The sequence below is a fragment of the Dysidea avara genome, chromosome 7 (genome assembly GCF_963678975.1).
Source record: "Dysidea avara chromosome 7, odDysAvar1.4, whole genome shotgun sequence".
Taxonomy (NCBI): Eukaryota; Metazoa; Porifera; class Demospongiae; order Dictyoceratida; family Dysideidae; genus Dysidea; species Dysidea avara.
In genome coordinates, this window is record NC_089278.1 from 12,562,114 (window position 1) to 12,577,966 (window position 15,853).

General features: G+C 39.4%; 2 protein-coding genes across 2 annotated transcripts in view; both read left to right on the forward strand.

Annotated features, from left to right (window-relative positions):
• LOC136261202 (catalase-like) overlaps positions 1-15,853 on the forward strand; it is a 30,529-nt gene that overhangs the window by 2,224 nt on the left and 12,452 nt on the right. The window contains exons 2-10 of the mRNA XM_066055178.1: positions 6,182-6,353; positions 8,017-8,127; positions 8,180-8,310; positions 11,749-11,799; positions 11,850-12,029; positions 12,151-12,261; positions 12,319-12,399; positions 13,492-13,644; positions 14,655-14,793. Coding sequence (XP_065911250.1) covers positions 6,182-6,353; positions 8,017-8,127; positions 8,180-8,310; positions 11,749-11,799; positions 11,850-12,029; positions 12,151-12,261; positions 12,319-12,399; positions 13,492-13,644; positions 14,655-14,793 — 1,129 coding nt within the window. The remainder of the gene's footprint in view (positions 1-6,181; positions 6,354-8,016; positions 8,128-8,179; positions 8,311-11,748; positions 11,800-11,849; positions 12,030-12,150; positions 12,262-12,318; positions 12,400-13,491; positions 13,645-14,654; positions 14,794-15,853) is intronic.
• LOC136261199 (probable serine/threonine-protein kinase DDB_G0292354) lies at positions 1,567-5,849 on the forward strand. Its single transcript, XM_066055174.1, has 2 exons — positions 1,567-1,647; positions 3,766-5,849. Exon 2 carries the CDS (start codon positions 3,775-3,777, stop codon positions 5,569-5,571), a length of 1,797 nt encoding a protein of 598 aa, XP_065911246.1. The 5' UTR covers positions 1,567-1,647; positions 3,766-3,774; the 3' UTR covers positions 5,572-5,849.

The window sequence follows — 15,853 nt, forward strand, 5'->3', positions numbered from 1 at the left end:
TGAGAATAGCTAACTATATTGAGCTACATAGCTTGCTACACTGCTTCTCTGAATACTGTGCCGGACTGCTTTATTATTATTGACTGCTCTATTAGAGTATCTCGATCTGAATGTCTTGTGCCTTGCAAATCCATGCAAAATATATTTTAACTGCTTGAATACACTTGACCAAAACCTTAAAAAACCTCTGTAAACTGTATATAGTAAGAAGAACCTGACCCTAACGCTTAATACTACTTGTCTCCCCATCCATCATCTCTCTTGCGTCAGGCTGCTGCTGCTGCTGCTGCTGCTGCTGCTGCTGCTGCTGCTGCTGCTGCTGCTGCTGCTGCTGCTGCTGCTGCTGCTGCTGCTGCTGCTGCTGCTGCTGCTGCTGCTGCTGCTGCTGCTGCTGCTGCTGCTGCTGCTGCTGCTGCTGCTGCTGCTGCTGCTGCTGCTGCTGCTGCTGCTGCTGCTGCTGCTGCTGCTGCTGCTGCTGCTGCTGCTGCTGCTGCTGCTGCTGCTGCTGCTGCTGCTGCTGCTGCTGCTGCTGCTGCTGCTGCTGCTGCTGCTGCTGCTGCTGCTGCTGCTGCTGCTGCTGCTGCTGCTGCTGCTGCTGCTGCTGCTGCTGCTGCTGCTACTGCTGCTGGGGAGGCTCTCAGATATATTCATGACAACAATGTTGTAGTTGTTGGAGGACTGTTCTATCCTTAGATTGTGGAGACTTGGAATATGGACTCCATTTGCTGTGGAAACCTTAAAGAATATTGCTGCAAGAACCACCGCAAGAAATGGACTGCCAACCAAGAAGGCTTTCAGGAATCTGATCTAGCAACTTTCCATATGCCTTTGGAGATATAATGTAAAGACTGTCCACTGCTACTGGGCCCTCCATCCAGTTGTGGAGGAAGATGTTTGACTTTTTTTGTGTGTGTGCGTGTGCATGTGTGTGTGTCCCTTTGCTATGGAAGATTACTTATACTACTTTTCACATGCCCTAAAGTCAAATACTCGGGGCATACCAACCCTAGCATACAACTAGTGTGCTTGATACTCAAGTAGATGGATGACTGTCAGTTAATTTGTGTTATCTGCAAAAAAAAAAAAAAAAAACTTTCAGTTCAGTAACCACTTCTTTATGATTAAAGTACCGGTAACACAGCCTTTATACTGGATCAGCACATAACACTACAAAATAAACAATATATGCATGTATGTTTTGTTTCACGGAACAGGTTGCTGACGTGAGATTTCCAGTCTGTGAAGTAGCTATATGAAGAATTGTATTTGAAATCTTTGTGTGTTAATACAGCGCATGTATGACACAGTTTTGAAATGGAACTGAAATCTGCAGTGCAATACTACAGAGATTCACCTTGATGAAACCTATGATAAAACACTGTAGCGTGATTGCTATTATTGCGCATGCGTTTATTGACACAAGCGATGGTTTTATTTAATGCACAATGTCAAATAAACAGCAGAATGAGTCCAGAATAGAGTCGCGGTGAGGACCAGTTGATGTCACAGTCCAGCGAACTCGTGTCACTCTCCACTGTGGTAAAAGACCGGTGGAAGTTCGGTTTTGGCGAGATTTATGAAGGCAGAGAAACAACCAGTGGACAGCGATGCGCTATCAAAGTGGAGTCCGCTGTTGGGAACAAACAGGTAAATGTGTTTTCATAATTACAGTGTATAAGTATAATTTTATACAATGGTATAAATTACGAGGTGTGGTGGGGTTTATCATTGTTTCTTGACATGATATTATAGTGTTTATTTCACCTACTAAAAGTGTCGGTAACAAAATTGTAATTTAAAGCCTTGTCAAAGTTTCGACATTGAAAACTTGGGGGCGTGGCAAAGTCCTAAGTGCTTGTTACATCAAGTATGACTTCCAGTGATTCAATATTGACAACAGATATTTTTCATATTCAAAATTTTGTGAGGGATCTACAATGAGAAAGTTCATACAGGCTATTTGAAATCTTCTTAAAATGTGCCAACTCATTCTGAAAATGTGAAGCTCTATATTTCACGTATACCTCTATAGGGGAATTTGTGATTTGCACATACTCGAAGTATACGGAACATAAATAAAACTGGACGTATAAATTTATGAGGCAACTGGACAAAACGTAAAAAAGCAGTCCTAGGAGGTACTCTTGTGTATTAACAAAGGTTTAGAATTGGTTGCTAATGTTTTTCAAAGCTTTCTAGGGAGATATTTAGAGAGAAACTTCGCAAAGAGGGTGTGCTCGTACCCATGCCTGATACGGACATTGGCATAGCAGCCTTACTATTAAAGCTTCGGAGCTCAAACCCCTGACACAACATTGCTGTGAGCTGCTTAACAACAAGACGTGTTCAGTTACAAAATTGCGCTACGTGTTCAGTAGAAATCTCGACTTCAATATCACCATACATTTCCAATGGCGAAATTGAAGTCGAGGTTTCTGCTGAACAAGCAGCCCGATTTTGTAATTGAACACGTCTTGTTGTTAACCAGTTTACACCAATGTTGTGTCGGGAGTTTGAGCTCCGAAGCTTTAACAGTGAGGCTGTTATGCCAATGTCCGTATCAGGCATGAGTACAAGTAAAACCACCCTCTTCAGACTTGTCGAATTTTCTCGCTAAATATGTCGCTAGATAGCTTTTAAAAATATTAGCAACCAATCCTAAACCTTCTTTAACATATAAGAGTACCTGACAAAGCTGCTTTTTCACATTTTGTCTATTGACTGCCAAGTTTTATACGTCCAGTCATGGTCCAGTTTCGTAAATTTTCGTGACGCATGAAAAATCTGTAAATATGCCCAATTCACAAATTCCCCTATACAGGCTGCATCACATTTGCTATGCCTTGCAGCCTCCTGAAGGATCTGTAATTCTCGTATGGCTTCTAGAAAATTTAAAGAATTCTGTACATTCCCAGATACGCCTTGTGATTACTTTTAAAAAATTATTTTTGCTTAAATCTTGAATTTTGCTATAAAATGTCTGAAAATTAAAGATTTGAAATCTCATACAGGATTATTTGCTGCTGACCACTTGATTTATGTTAGAGTTAAAGCACCGCCGCGCGTGTGTACGGAAAATACAGTACAAGGGTGTGTGTCAAGAGGCTAATACAGCACGAGGCGAAGCCAAGTGCTGTATTTGCCTCGAGACACCCCCTGAGTACTGTATTTTTCGTACACACAAGCAAGGTAGTGCTTTAAGTGATAATTTATATTGTACTTCCTGGGCGCATCTGGCTCAGAGCGATTTTCTCTAGTACTCAAACTGCTGCGATTTTTGGTGATAAGGATATCAGTAAGTGTTCATATAATCTATTTCTAGCCGTAGAACGAACTAATAAGATTAGTTTGGCTAGTTTTAGCGATTTACAATGTTACGCACGTGATCAATTATGCTGTCTTAGTGGAGTCATGTTTAAAAGCTTCGTGATCAGACGATCAGTAAGTGTTTATACAATCTATTCCTAGCCATAGAACGAACTCATAGGATTAGTTTGGCTGTTTTAGCTGGTTTTAGCAGTTTACAGTGTGTTGTTTACATAACATTCCTTAAATAAATTCTCCGCATAACTGTACTGTATTTGCCCAGTTATGCAGTTGATTAGTACTGTATGAACAATATGACACGGCATCACTTTGATCCTCCCACACAAAGTACAATATTGCAAGATAATGGGATGTAATATTTACTTCCCATCTTTTACAATTTGTTTTGGTAAATGCCTTTATAATGATGTATAGTTCATGCTTACATGTCTATTAAAGGTTTTAAAAATGGAGGTGGCCGTTCTCAAGAAACTACAGGGTTGTCCTTACATTTGTGACTTCTATGGTTGTGGACGTAATGGCAAGTTCAACTACATCATAATGTCCCTGCTTGGTCCCAGTGTGTCCGAACTACGTCGCAAACAACCGGATGGAAAGTTCTCTCTTAGCACAACACTGCGTTTGGGTTTACAAATGTTAGCCGCAATACAAGCAATTCACAACTGTGGATTCCTACATCGTGATATTAAACCATCAAACTTTGCAATGGGCCGCATTCCAGCTAACAGCCATTGTTGCTATATGTTAGACTTCGGGCTTGCCCGTCAATATACTGCTCCCACTGGTGAGATACGACAACCAAGGTCAGTGGCTGGGTTTAGGGGAACTGTACGTTATGCATCTATTAATGCTCACAAATCTCTTGAGCTTGGGAGACATGATGATCTGTGGTCATTGTTCTACATCATGGCCGAGTTTGTCAATGGACAACTTCCCTGGAGGAAAATGAAAGACAAAGAACAAGTTGGCAAAGTAAAGGAACAATGTGATCACTTAAAATTATTGCACGGAACACCAAAAGAACTGGAAGAATTTTTAACCCACTTACGATCACTTTGCTATTTTACAAAGCCAAACTATTCCTATCTCAAGGCATTGTTTGAGCAAGCAATGGAGGCCATTGGTGCCAAGGATGGTGATCTTTTTGATTGGGAACAGGACAATAGTACCTATGCTACAGTCAGCACTTCTGCTCCTGCTATCAAATCAAAAACTAAGTCAGCCAGTAAATCAGCTCTTCCAGAGGCAGCCAGCACACGTTGTTCAGCACAAGATAGAGAGTCGACTAATTTAAACAAACCTGGTGAAGACAAGAAGCAGGGACCATCACCAGAAAAGAGTTCGGCCAAATTTTATCATACACCTCCAGCAGTTATAGCAGACAATCATTCTAGTGTTGATGGAAAGGAAGATGCCAAAAGTGATGTGAAGGGATCATCACATAATGAACAATCCCAGAATGGCAATAATGTTGATAACAAGAATGGCAGTACTAGTAGTCATGATAGTTTCAAGTCTAAGACTGTTAGTGAACTAATAAAGCTGAGGTCTGGTGCATCGTCAAGAAAAGAGACTGACTTTGACTCGTTACAGAATAATAGGGTAATCGATAGAGAACATTTTCAACATGATGATGATGACAGCAAGGAGAAATCAGCTGATGACAGTGTGTGTGAAGAATTAGCAACAAGTGGCAGCTCATCAAAAGAGATTGTGAAAAAACTACCTGTGGTTAATCTCAGACAACCTATTCATTCCAGTCAGTCCAGTCCTGTTAATGACAACCCTTCATCTTCAACAAGCAGTTCTACTAAAGACAAACCTGAAGATAAAAGCCCTCAACCTGATGATCAGGTAGCCAACACCAATACAGCTGATAATCCTGTAGATGATATGGAGATGGGAGGTAGCAATGATCAGAAAGATAATATTGATGACACCACCAATGATGAGCTAAGGAAATACCTCAACAAAATCATGAACCCTTCTCCTGTCATGCTAACAGACAATCCCCCAACTAGAGACCACCTTGCCATGTCAATTAATGCATCAACAGTTAGCACTGGTCCCAGGGATCCCCATACAATGCATAACAACAGTGGTGATGGTGGGGTATTGAAGAATGACAACGCTGATGGTGGTGTCTCGATGAAATTCACACCTCGTCCACCAGACACGCCTTGTCCTGCCCATTGTATTTCAGCAAGAAGGAGAAGATATATCAGTCAACAACAAGTGAAATGAAATGTAATATTATTTTATCGGCAATTGTATCTCTTATACTATTTAATGGCCATTCTTTCTGATTAATTTTTTGTTTGTTTATGGGTAATTCTTGTAAATATACAATTCATTTGTATTATTTATCTATTTAATTCACAAATTCTATTTTAAATGAATATCTATTATCTTAGTGTAAACATGGTGTAGATGAGCTCAACTTTTTAGTGACATAATATTGTATGTTTTTAGTATATAACTTATGTAGTTCTGAGGTCTGCTTGCCTGAGCACAATCCATGAGTTCTGAGTCCATGGTGTCCATATTCCACAGGGGTAATTTTGAGGGTTTTGCTATATCTTTAATTGCATGAAAATGCTGAACTTTACTAAAGGGATGGATCAACTAGTAGCTGCATGTGTCCTTATTTTTGTTCTCCACAACATAAGCAGGTTCTCTGGTGTATCACAGTATTGTTGATCCTTCTAGACACTATGTGTTAAGGTTTGACAATGAAAAAAAATGATTTGTAAAACCAATTCAACACAGCAAATGATATGCTGTACATTCACTGTTCTGGTTTCCATGTATATAATACTTTACTATTTATTTACTGAACATTTTGCATCCTCAGAATCCTGATGCTCTCACAACTGGACATGGAGCACCTGTTGATAACAAAACAGACACACTGACGGTTGGTGAAAGGGGACAAGTAGTGCTACAAGATGTCATGTTTCTAGATGAGATGGCTCACTTTGACCGAGAAAGGATCCCTGAGAGAGTGGTACATGCCAAAGGAGCAGGTGAGCTTGTGACGTAATAATAGTCTTTGTATGTGGTCATTAAATGGTCAGAGCTAATTCTGGATATCTGAGGAGGTTGGACACGTTCAAAGCACCTTCTAAATATATTACCTTTAACTACATTGTTTTATTTGGCGTTTCACGTGACTCAATAGTCATAATACAAATGCTGGTGTTCATTAGATATTCAGAACTTGCTTCACGTAAACTTTGAGGCAGTGTACTTTGTTTTGTGGAAAGTACTTGAGTTCTGGTAAACTTAAGTCAGAGTTTGGTGCATGCAAATCACCAGACTTGTCACATGCGTATTCTATAAACAAACAATGATGCTTTAATGTGTGATACTAAGATCAACATATTATTCTCCTCAATGAAACAAATTTTAGTGGCGCTTAAAGCATCTCCTCTGTCCATTCAGTATCCAGATAATAATCAGAATATTTTTCTTACAATTTTATGTTAAAATTTCTGCTTCCACGGTAGTCATTACCACAACCTAGCCATCGTAATTATAGTGAACATGATGTTTGCATCTGATCAGTAAAACAAGCATGTTTATGACGAAATGTACAAGGTTTTATAACAATAACAATGATGTCACTATCCATCAGATATCTGGAAAAAGGTTTTATTCAAGATATATGTGGTTTCAGCCCAAAATTACTTGCTTAAGGTTATGGTATAGTCACGGGCAATCATTCTAAATTTTGAATGCCTATCGATACTTTTTGATAAGCCCATAAAACCAGTCTAGCATCGTGAAAAGTTTTAAATGAAGGTTAAGCCCTTCATATTTAATGTTTTATGTAGTTACAGTGTAGTTTGAGGCAGGTGGAACACTGCAATTTGTTGTAGTAACACAGGTAAGCCAATCCTTATATCGCTCAGTTCCAGCTGTCACTACCATGTTTTTCCGCCGCCAAATACAGCAAAAGCTGTAGGCTCTATTGACATTCCTGGTGCATAGTGATACTGTATATTAAATTTATTAGGTCCTGTGGAAGCGTTTTTGGCGTGTTCCTTCCCAGTGACTCAGATACAAGCCTTCAAAGAGTTTGTTTCACTCGAAAAACTACCAAAAGTTCAATAAAACGTCTATACAACCAGTAACTTAAAAATTGCTTCCACAGGACCTAAATATTTTAGTTGTTTAGTCACTTGTGTTGAAATTATAAGGATTCAGTAATCTGTTAGTCTGGTTTTTGGCGGCGCGTTTTTATAAAACATCGCTCTATTGTAGACCACACACCCAAGAACAGTCGTTGTTATAAAACATCGCTCTATTGTAGACCACACACCCAAGAACAGTTGTTGTTCTGCAGTAAAAACAAACAAGCACAATTAGTTGTAATGCTAACACAACACAGTTGTTGAAATTATTTATCCCTGATTGGTTTAAAGCAGGTTTTGTAATTTCTTCCGCCCACGTATTTTAAAACTATTCCGTAACCTTAACGTGGTCATTATAATTAGGTGGTCTCTTTGGAGTGAATGGCTTATATATAGTGTGATTGTTGTGTGCTCTATTAGAGTATGTGTTATGTAATCACTCACGAATAACAAATTGTGTATGTTTTTTTTTTAAACTTTGTGTGAAAAAAGTGTTGGCCTCTTACTACGTATTGTGTTTCAGTATCCCATATAAAATTGTTGTAATACACAGGAGCATTTGGCTATTTTGAGGTCACCCATGATATCACAAAGTACTGCAAAGCTAAAGTGTTTGAGAGGGTTGGCAAGCGCTCACCAATAGCAGTTCGTTTTTCAACAGTCGGTAAGCTCACTGTGTCCTTCTGGTGGACAATCTTATACATTGTATTCTGAAGGTGGGGAGTCAGGAAGTGCTGACACAGTGAGGGATCCACGAGGGTTTGCTGTCAAGTTGTATACTGAGGAAGGAAACTGGGATCTTGTGGGTAACAACACACCAATCTTCTTCATCAGGGACCCTTTGATGGTAATGTTGTGTGTTTAGCATGTGCCCTAGCTTGTGAAGTAAAATTCCTGAACAACGCAAATGAACTCCTGTTAATACTTTGGTGTTCATTGAATTTGAGTCTATTGTAGTCTATTGCTTACAAGCCAAAAATTTTAATTGGCAAGTGGTAAGGCTGCTTTGTGTGTTCATTGAGGGCTGGGTCAAATATATGACCTTGTATTACTTGTAATACTGTCTGCACTAGTACAGTCCATTTTGTTCAGTGTCACCCAATGAGTAGCTATTACTAGCTAAGTTAGTGTTTGTTTTTTACAAACATTTAACACTGCTTTCACAAGTTTCGTTATTTTGTACTTGTGTTTCATTCATGTGTTAGTGTGTGTTCTATTAGAGTAAATGTGTAAAGAAGTGCATTAATAGAAGATGTGTGTTGATGTAACAGTTAATTGTTATAGTAAGTGTGATGGAAATGTAGCAACTTTATTGTAGTATCCACCCACAATCAAATACTGCTACTTTGTGACATTAAGTTTATTGTATTTGTTTATGCGTTGCTGGTGATTTGGCAGTGTTATTAGGTTGGTTGCTGTGTGTTGTTTGCTTGTTGGTTGAAGGAATGGAAGTAAGTGGTTTACCATTCGGACTATTGGAGGACAGTGGGCTTACTCCTGATGTGAATGTTACAAATATATCTGTAATTTCTTCAGTCTATTCTGCTGATTTCACATTAGCATATAGCCTGGTATTGTTGGTTGTTCTGTTTGCAGTCACAGTGCCAGCCTTCATAGTGGTAGCTACCATCATTCGCAACAAGAGCCTTTACAAGTACCACTACTGGTTTGTGGCTAACCTGATGGTGTGCGATATCCTTGCAGTGTTTGCCATAATTCCTCTAAATCTTACCTTGTATCTGGTAAAGTATCTTGAGATAGCTGAAGTGAAGGTTGGCTGCAATTACGTGTTTGGTGTGCTATTCATTCCTCCAGTAGCTAGTGGTTTCATGGTTGTCAATTTAGCCATTGATGCAGCCTTGGCTATTTCGTATCCATTCAGGTACAAAGAGATCATGAACAAGTGCAAGGCAGTTATTATGGTGGTAATTTCTTGGGTGTTAGCTGCTTCTATGACTTTTCCGTTGATTGCTTCTCCAGCACTGGATGTGGAAGTCAATGACCTGTTGGTGTGCCCTTATAATATCACAGTGTTCTTCATGTTGCCGTTTGTGAGGTTTGCCACGGCTATTGCTATTATTGGCTTCAATGTCTACCTTTATTATGTTACGTTTACAATAATGAGAGATTGTAAGCAGCTCTTGTCAGGTAGTGGTAGCAGTAGAAAGGCCAGAAATTTAAAGGCAGAGGTCAAGAAGTACAAATCTTATGCACGCGTCAGTGTCACGTTGCTGTTAATCATCATTATTGATGGAGTGCTGAGGGTGGCTCGAATTGTGTTTGCTGTGGTGAGTGTTTATTGGGATCTGACGGGTCCTGTTTACTCGTTGCTGTTTTCGGTGGCCATTTGGGCAGAGTATGTCAACCACCCGGTGGTTTACGGATTGATGCTTCGTGAGGTGCGACAAAGTATGTGCTGCTTCCAGACCTCAAGCAGGATCTCTCCCATGCCATGAAACTGAACTGGACTATTGTTATATTAATAGTTACAATGTGTATATGAATATGTCTGTGTAACTGTATCCAACTGTGTATGTTATATTAGAGCATCTTGTTTATGCAGTAAGAAACTTGTATATTGTTATCTCTGCTTTGAAATCCTTTACATAACCTGTGTAGTATAGAACAAGTGTCATTGGTAGGTTTGTATGAAGTTGTTTGATGTCTTTTATGAGATGACTTGGTATACAAAGTGTTTTTTAGCACTGTGTGTTTGTGCAAGGTGCTTACCAAAGAGGTTCAATAGAAATAGCTATACTTGGCACTTGCTATATCACATCACCTTTATCACATCACCTTTATCACATCACTGTATAGTTGTTTTAGTGGCTCTCTAAGTCTGGGAAAGGTTGATCAGTTGTAGATGATGGCTGGTTTTTTTGATGACGAAGTTTTGTACAGCAACAGTTCGATGGCTTCTGGTTGTGATGGTGCAGTCTCTACTAAATCCGGGCCATTCGTTGCCATGACTACTCTGGTACAGTTTATTACATCAATGTCAGTAGTCCTACCAGCAAGTTTCATTACTACTGCCATCTTGCAACACCCACAACTGAACAATTTCCGTTACTGGTTTGTGGCCAATGTGATATTGTGTAGGATTTTGATGGCAGTCATCTTTTTGCCTACTACAATTGACACAGCAAGTAGCATGTTCAATGGTCAAGGCTATTCGCTGCAGTCTATAAGTGGCTTTGCCTTTGCTGTCCCTACTGCCTGTTGCCTTATGGACTTTGCTGTATATGGTGACATTGTCTCCTTCTTGTTCATTCCTCAGTACCAGGACTATTTGACAAAGAAGAAAGCAAAGATACTGGTTGGAGCTGTGTGGATTGCATCTTATATTATTGTAGTTGTGTTCAATTTGTTGGAAGATTCTTCTGACGATCTTTATGGCTGTAGTGTGCTAGCCAGTGAAGTTACCATCTTGTTAATCACTAAGGCGGTCACGTTAGTAATCCTGCTGTGTTCTGGGGTGGCCATATTTTGCTACTGCACCAAGTTAACAATCAGAATTGAGAAAGAAGTTCTTAGTCCACCAGCTACAAGTGATAAGCATCTTCTCCACAAACAAGTTGAGAGTTTTGTCAAAATTGAATCTTGTATGGGTCCGTTTATTGCTTTCTCCATTATCACCTGCTATGGTGTGATTATTGAAACAGTCAAAGTAATCATTATGATTATTACAGGTGGATTTAACCAAGCTCCTTTTGCCTTCTCCTTCTTTATTGTGTTAACCTGGAGCGAGAGCATTTTCTGTCTCATCACTTACTCAACTTTATTTTTGATGAAGTTCCACCTTCTCTGCTTCAACAATAATCAAATCTTCCCTGCTTGACTGTGCTGTGCTGTAATTGTGTGATTGTGTCATGTAATTATTTGCTTTGCTATTCATTGTAGAGTGTTACAAATATATGCTAGTTTAATGTATCGGGGGGGGGGGGGGTTTTCTGGCCACCTTTGGGGCCACACTTATTAGAGAGGTGTCCTAATTTCTGGGGTCCAAAGATGGGACACTCAAAAAAAAGTTTACAAACTAACTGAGCTTTAGTGTGTGGTTAAGGACACAGTGTCGTAGAGTGTGATTTTTAACCTTATGCTCACATGAATGTAGACCTTTACATGCACACACACACATACACACACACACACACACACACACACACACACACACACACACACACACACACACACACACACACACACGCACGCACACATACACACACACATACACACACACACACACACAGGGAATGATATTAATTTTATCATTTTATTTCTGTAGTTCCCAAGTTTTATTCACACTCAGAAAAGAAATCCAGTTACTCATCTGAAGGTTTGTTACACTTACAATATGAACACTGATGCTCACTGTTGTTACGGTAGGACCCAGACATGTTTTGGGATTTCATTTCCCTCCGGCCTGAGACAACACATCAAGTTTCTTTCTTGTTTAGTGACAGGGGAATCCCAGACGGCTATTGTCACATGAATGGTTATGGATCCCACACCTTCAAAATGGTGAACAAGAATGATGAAGGAGTCTATGTGAAATTCCATTACAAGGTGAGCAAGTGTGCATTATTTACAGTTCTACGGTAGTGACTTTATAGTAGTCATATCAGCCCTTTTTAGTAAGGCAATCCACTGTACAGTTGTATTAGAAATGCTGTGTTATTCATTGTAGACTGATCAAGGAATAAAGAATCTGTCAGTTGATAGAGCTGGCTTTTTGGCTGGTGCTAATCCTGATTATGGTCTGAAGGATTTGTATGATGCAATTGCCAATGGAAACTATGTAAGCTACAGCACTAACAAGGTTGAGGGCATTCAGTGTGTATGTGTTCTGCTGTAGCCAACCTGGACACTGTATATTCAAGTGATGAGTTTTGATGAAGCAGAAAAATTCAGATGGAATCCTTTTGATTTAACTAAAGTAACAATGTGTGTGTGTGTGTGTGTGTGTGTGTGTGTGTGTGTGTGTGTATTCTGTATTGGTGTATAATGGTACTTGTATAACATGGACACCTTGGGAGTCAAGATACAGTAGGACGTCCATTATCTCCAAACACCTGTGTGCCAGTTCAATCATAAAAGTGTTCAGACAACTGAATTTGTTCATGTTCTGATGCAAAATTACTTTTATGGCATTTTTTTTAATGCAGGTTTATTTGTCATATAATTGTATTATTAAAAAGGTAAACAAGGAAAAATTAGGATTTTAAGTTGGAGTAGGGATCTGGCTGTGCCTAACCAAAGCTGCCAAGCTGTCATGAAGAGAAATTGAGGTTGGTTTTAGGGTGATATTTTTGGCTGGAAAAGCCTAGTTTTTCGTATGATAATTTATAGCAAAACACATGTGCCAGTAGTGCTGTTATTGTAGAATTTTAGCTCCATCCAGTGGATCATTAAGTTTCTGTTATGTAGATTAGCAAGTATTGATATTTACATAGTCTGCCATATACCCTGCCCAGCATGTCTCAGTATAACAAGCGCTGAAGTTGTTGGGAACCATGTATCACATCCTATGCCCACTATAGCTCAACTAGTCTGGCAGTGCAGCACATGTTTTTCATAACTATTCTAATTGATTAGTACACCTGCATCTTTTTAAATAGAGCAGTTACTGAGTATCAGCGATTGTAGCTCAGTAATGGTGTTTCTAACATACATAACAAAAGCTAGTTTTATTTAAGAATCTGTTTCAAGCACAGCCAGTGAATCCAGTACTCAGGATAAAAGAAGAAATTAGGCTATGTAGTACCTCCGTTATCTGAACACCTGTCTACCAGTTCAATCTCTAAAAGTATTCAGAATAGTGAATCTGTAAGGATATATATAAATGAGACACATTCATTTACGTACAGAGTTCCATTCAATTACTCCAATAGAACTGAGTGTATATCGGTTGACAATATGCTCTAATAGAGCAGCCATTTCTGTCATTCAGACTAGCAAGATTCAGAGTCCTATGTAGTTACAAAAAGTATTTTATATACATAGTAAGTGTGTGTTCTTTCCTTGCTAGGTATGGCCTCAAGCCGAGTACCCACTAATTCCAGTTGGAAAATTTGTTCTGAATCGAAACCCGAAGAACTACTTTGCTGAGGTAGAGCAATTAGCTTTCTCTCCAGCTCATATGGTACCTGGGATAGAACCCTCTCCTGATAAAATGCTTCAAGTAAGAAATACCAAATAAAAATCCCATGTAGGGATTTTGTATTCATATATCCATATATTGTACTTTGCGTGGGAGGATCAAAGCGATGCCGCATATCATGTTGTCCATACAGTACTAATCAGCTGCATAACTGTACTGTATGAGTCATACAGTACAGTTATGCAGCTAATTGGGCAAATACAGCACACTTGGGCAAATACAGTACAGTTATCCGGATAATTTATTTAAGGAATATTATGTAAACAACACACTGTAAATCGCTAAAACCAGCCAAACTAATCCTACAAGTTCGTTCTACGGCTAGGAATAGATTGTATAAACACTTACTGGTCATCTGATCATGAAACTTTTTAAACACGACTGCACTAAGACAGCACGATTGACATTGTAAATCACTGCAACTAGCCAAACTAATCCTATTAGCTTGTTCTACGACTAGAAATAGGTTATTTAAACACTTACTGATATTCTGATCACCGAAACTCACAGCAGTTTGAGTACTAGAGAAAATTTCTCCGAGCCAGACGACCAGGAAGTACAATATAACAGTTAAAGCACCGCCTATGCTTGTGTGTATGAAAAATACAGCACTCAGGGGGTGTCTCGAGGCAAATACAGCACTCGGCTTTACCTCGTGCTGTATTAGCCTCTCGACACAACCCTTCATGCTGTATTTTCCATACACACGTGTGGCGGTGCTTTAACTATAACATAATGGACTAAAAATTGGACTTGCAATTGCCTTATCTGTTGTATACTGCTACCATCATTTAAAAAGTAGTATCCCAAGACTTTCAACCAGACTGGGTGCTTTGAGCCTACAGTTTGATTTGTCCAGGGAAGCAAGTGACCATAAAATCACTATCTTGAACTTTTAATGGAGTTTAAACAACCTACAGGGGTAGACAGTTTCATCAAGAGTACATAACAAAGACTCTATTGGACATACGTATGTATTAGACTATATTATATATAATTTGAGATGACCATGCTTTGTCATGTATTGTTAGGGTCGCTTGTTCTCCTATGATGACACTCATCGACACAGACTGGGACCCAACTACACTCAGATCCCAGTAAACTGTCCTTTTGCTACTAAAGCTAGGAACTACCAGCGTGATGGTCCAATGACCATTGATGGCAACCAAGGTGTGTTGTGTTTTAAGAATACTCTAGCTTGTTACAGGAGTGATGACTATTGTATGTATATACATACCGTATTGCCTCGAATTACAGCCCGGGCATTTATTTCTTTCAAGCAACTTTTTACCCCGGCTACTAAACGAGACCGGCAACTATACGAAACTGGCGTTTATACCTGATCAGCATTCATGAGTCAACTTCATACCTTGGTGTTGTACTCTCCTGGACTCTCCTTGATGTTTCCCTCAGCATATTTCACAGATTCAAGCTTAAAAGGAACTCTATAAAACGTTCTTCACTTCATTGTTTATACCACCGCCCGGAATTGTTAAAAATAATGACTGCACTAGACGTTTATTTAAGACCCGGCGTTTATTCGAGACCCGGCATTTATTTTTATTATGATGCCCGGCGACTAAACAGGACCAGGAATTTATACGAGACCAGCCGTAATTCAAGGCAATACGGTAGCTAGTTACAGTATCAGAAAATGGCCGAGAAGATGTTGGAGGAAAGCTGTCGTGTGCAAAGAGTGGTAGAGTGGTATGGCACCACTCTCGATATTTGTATAAAACTGCTTTGATGTTGGGGGTAATTTACCAACTTTATCGTTCTTGCTAGGGAAAGCTCTTATATGTGTGGTTTGTGTGTGTGTGTGTGTGTGTGTGTGTGTGTGTGTGTGTGTGTGTGTGTGTGTGTGTGTGTGTGTGTGTGTGTGTGTGTGTGTGTGTGTGTGTGTGTTGTTTTCTTGCTTGTGGTACAATATACAGTGGTAGTTTCCATGTTTGTAGTGAGTAGAAAGTGTTGCTAGCTAGTAAGTTGAAACCATGAAAATTTTATTATCTATCACGTCTTTGTTCTTCTTTGACTTGTTCTATTCCCTTTTATGGTAATGGTAAATTGTGTGTTTGCATGCTGTCGCAGTGTGCCCTTGGGCCATAGCTTGTGCTTGTAATTGATTACAAATTTTCTTGTGATCATCTAAAGGGAGAGAATGGTGTTTCATGTTAGTAGTAAAAGAATTTCAGTGGGGCACCTGTGTTTTACTCTGTGTATTGTAGATAAA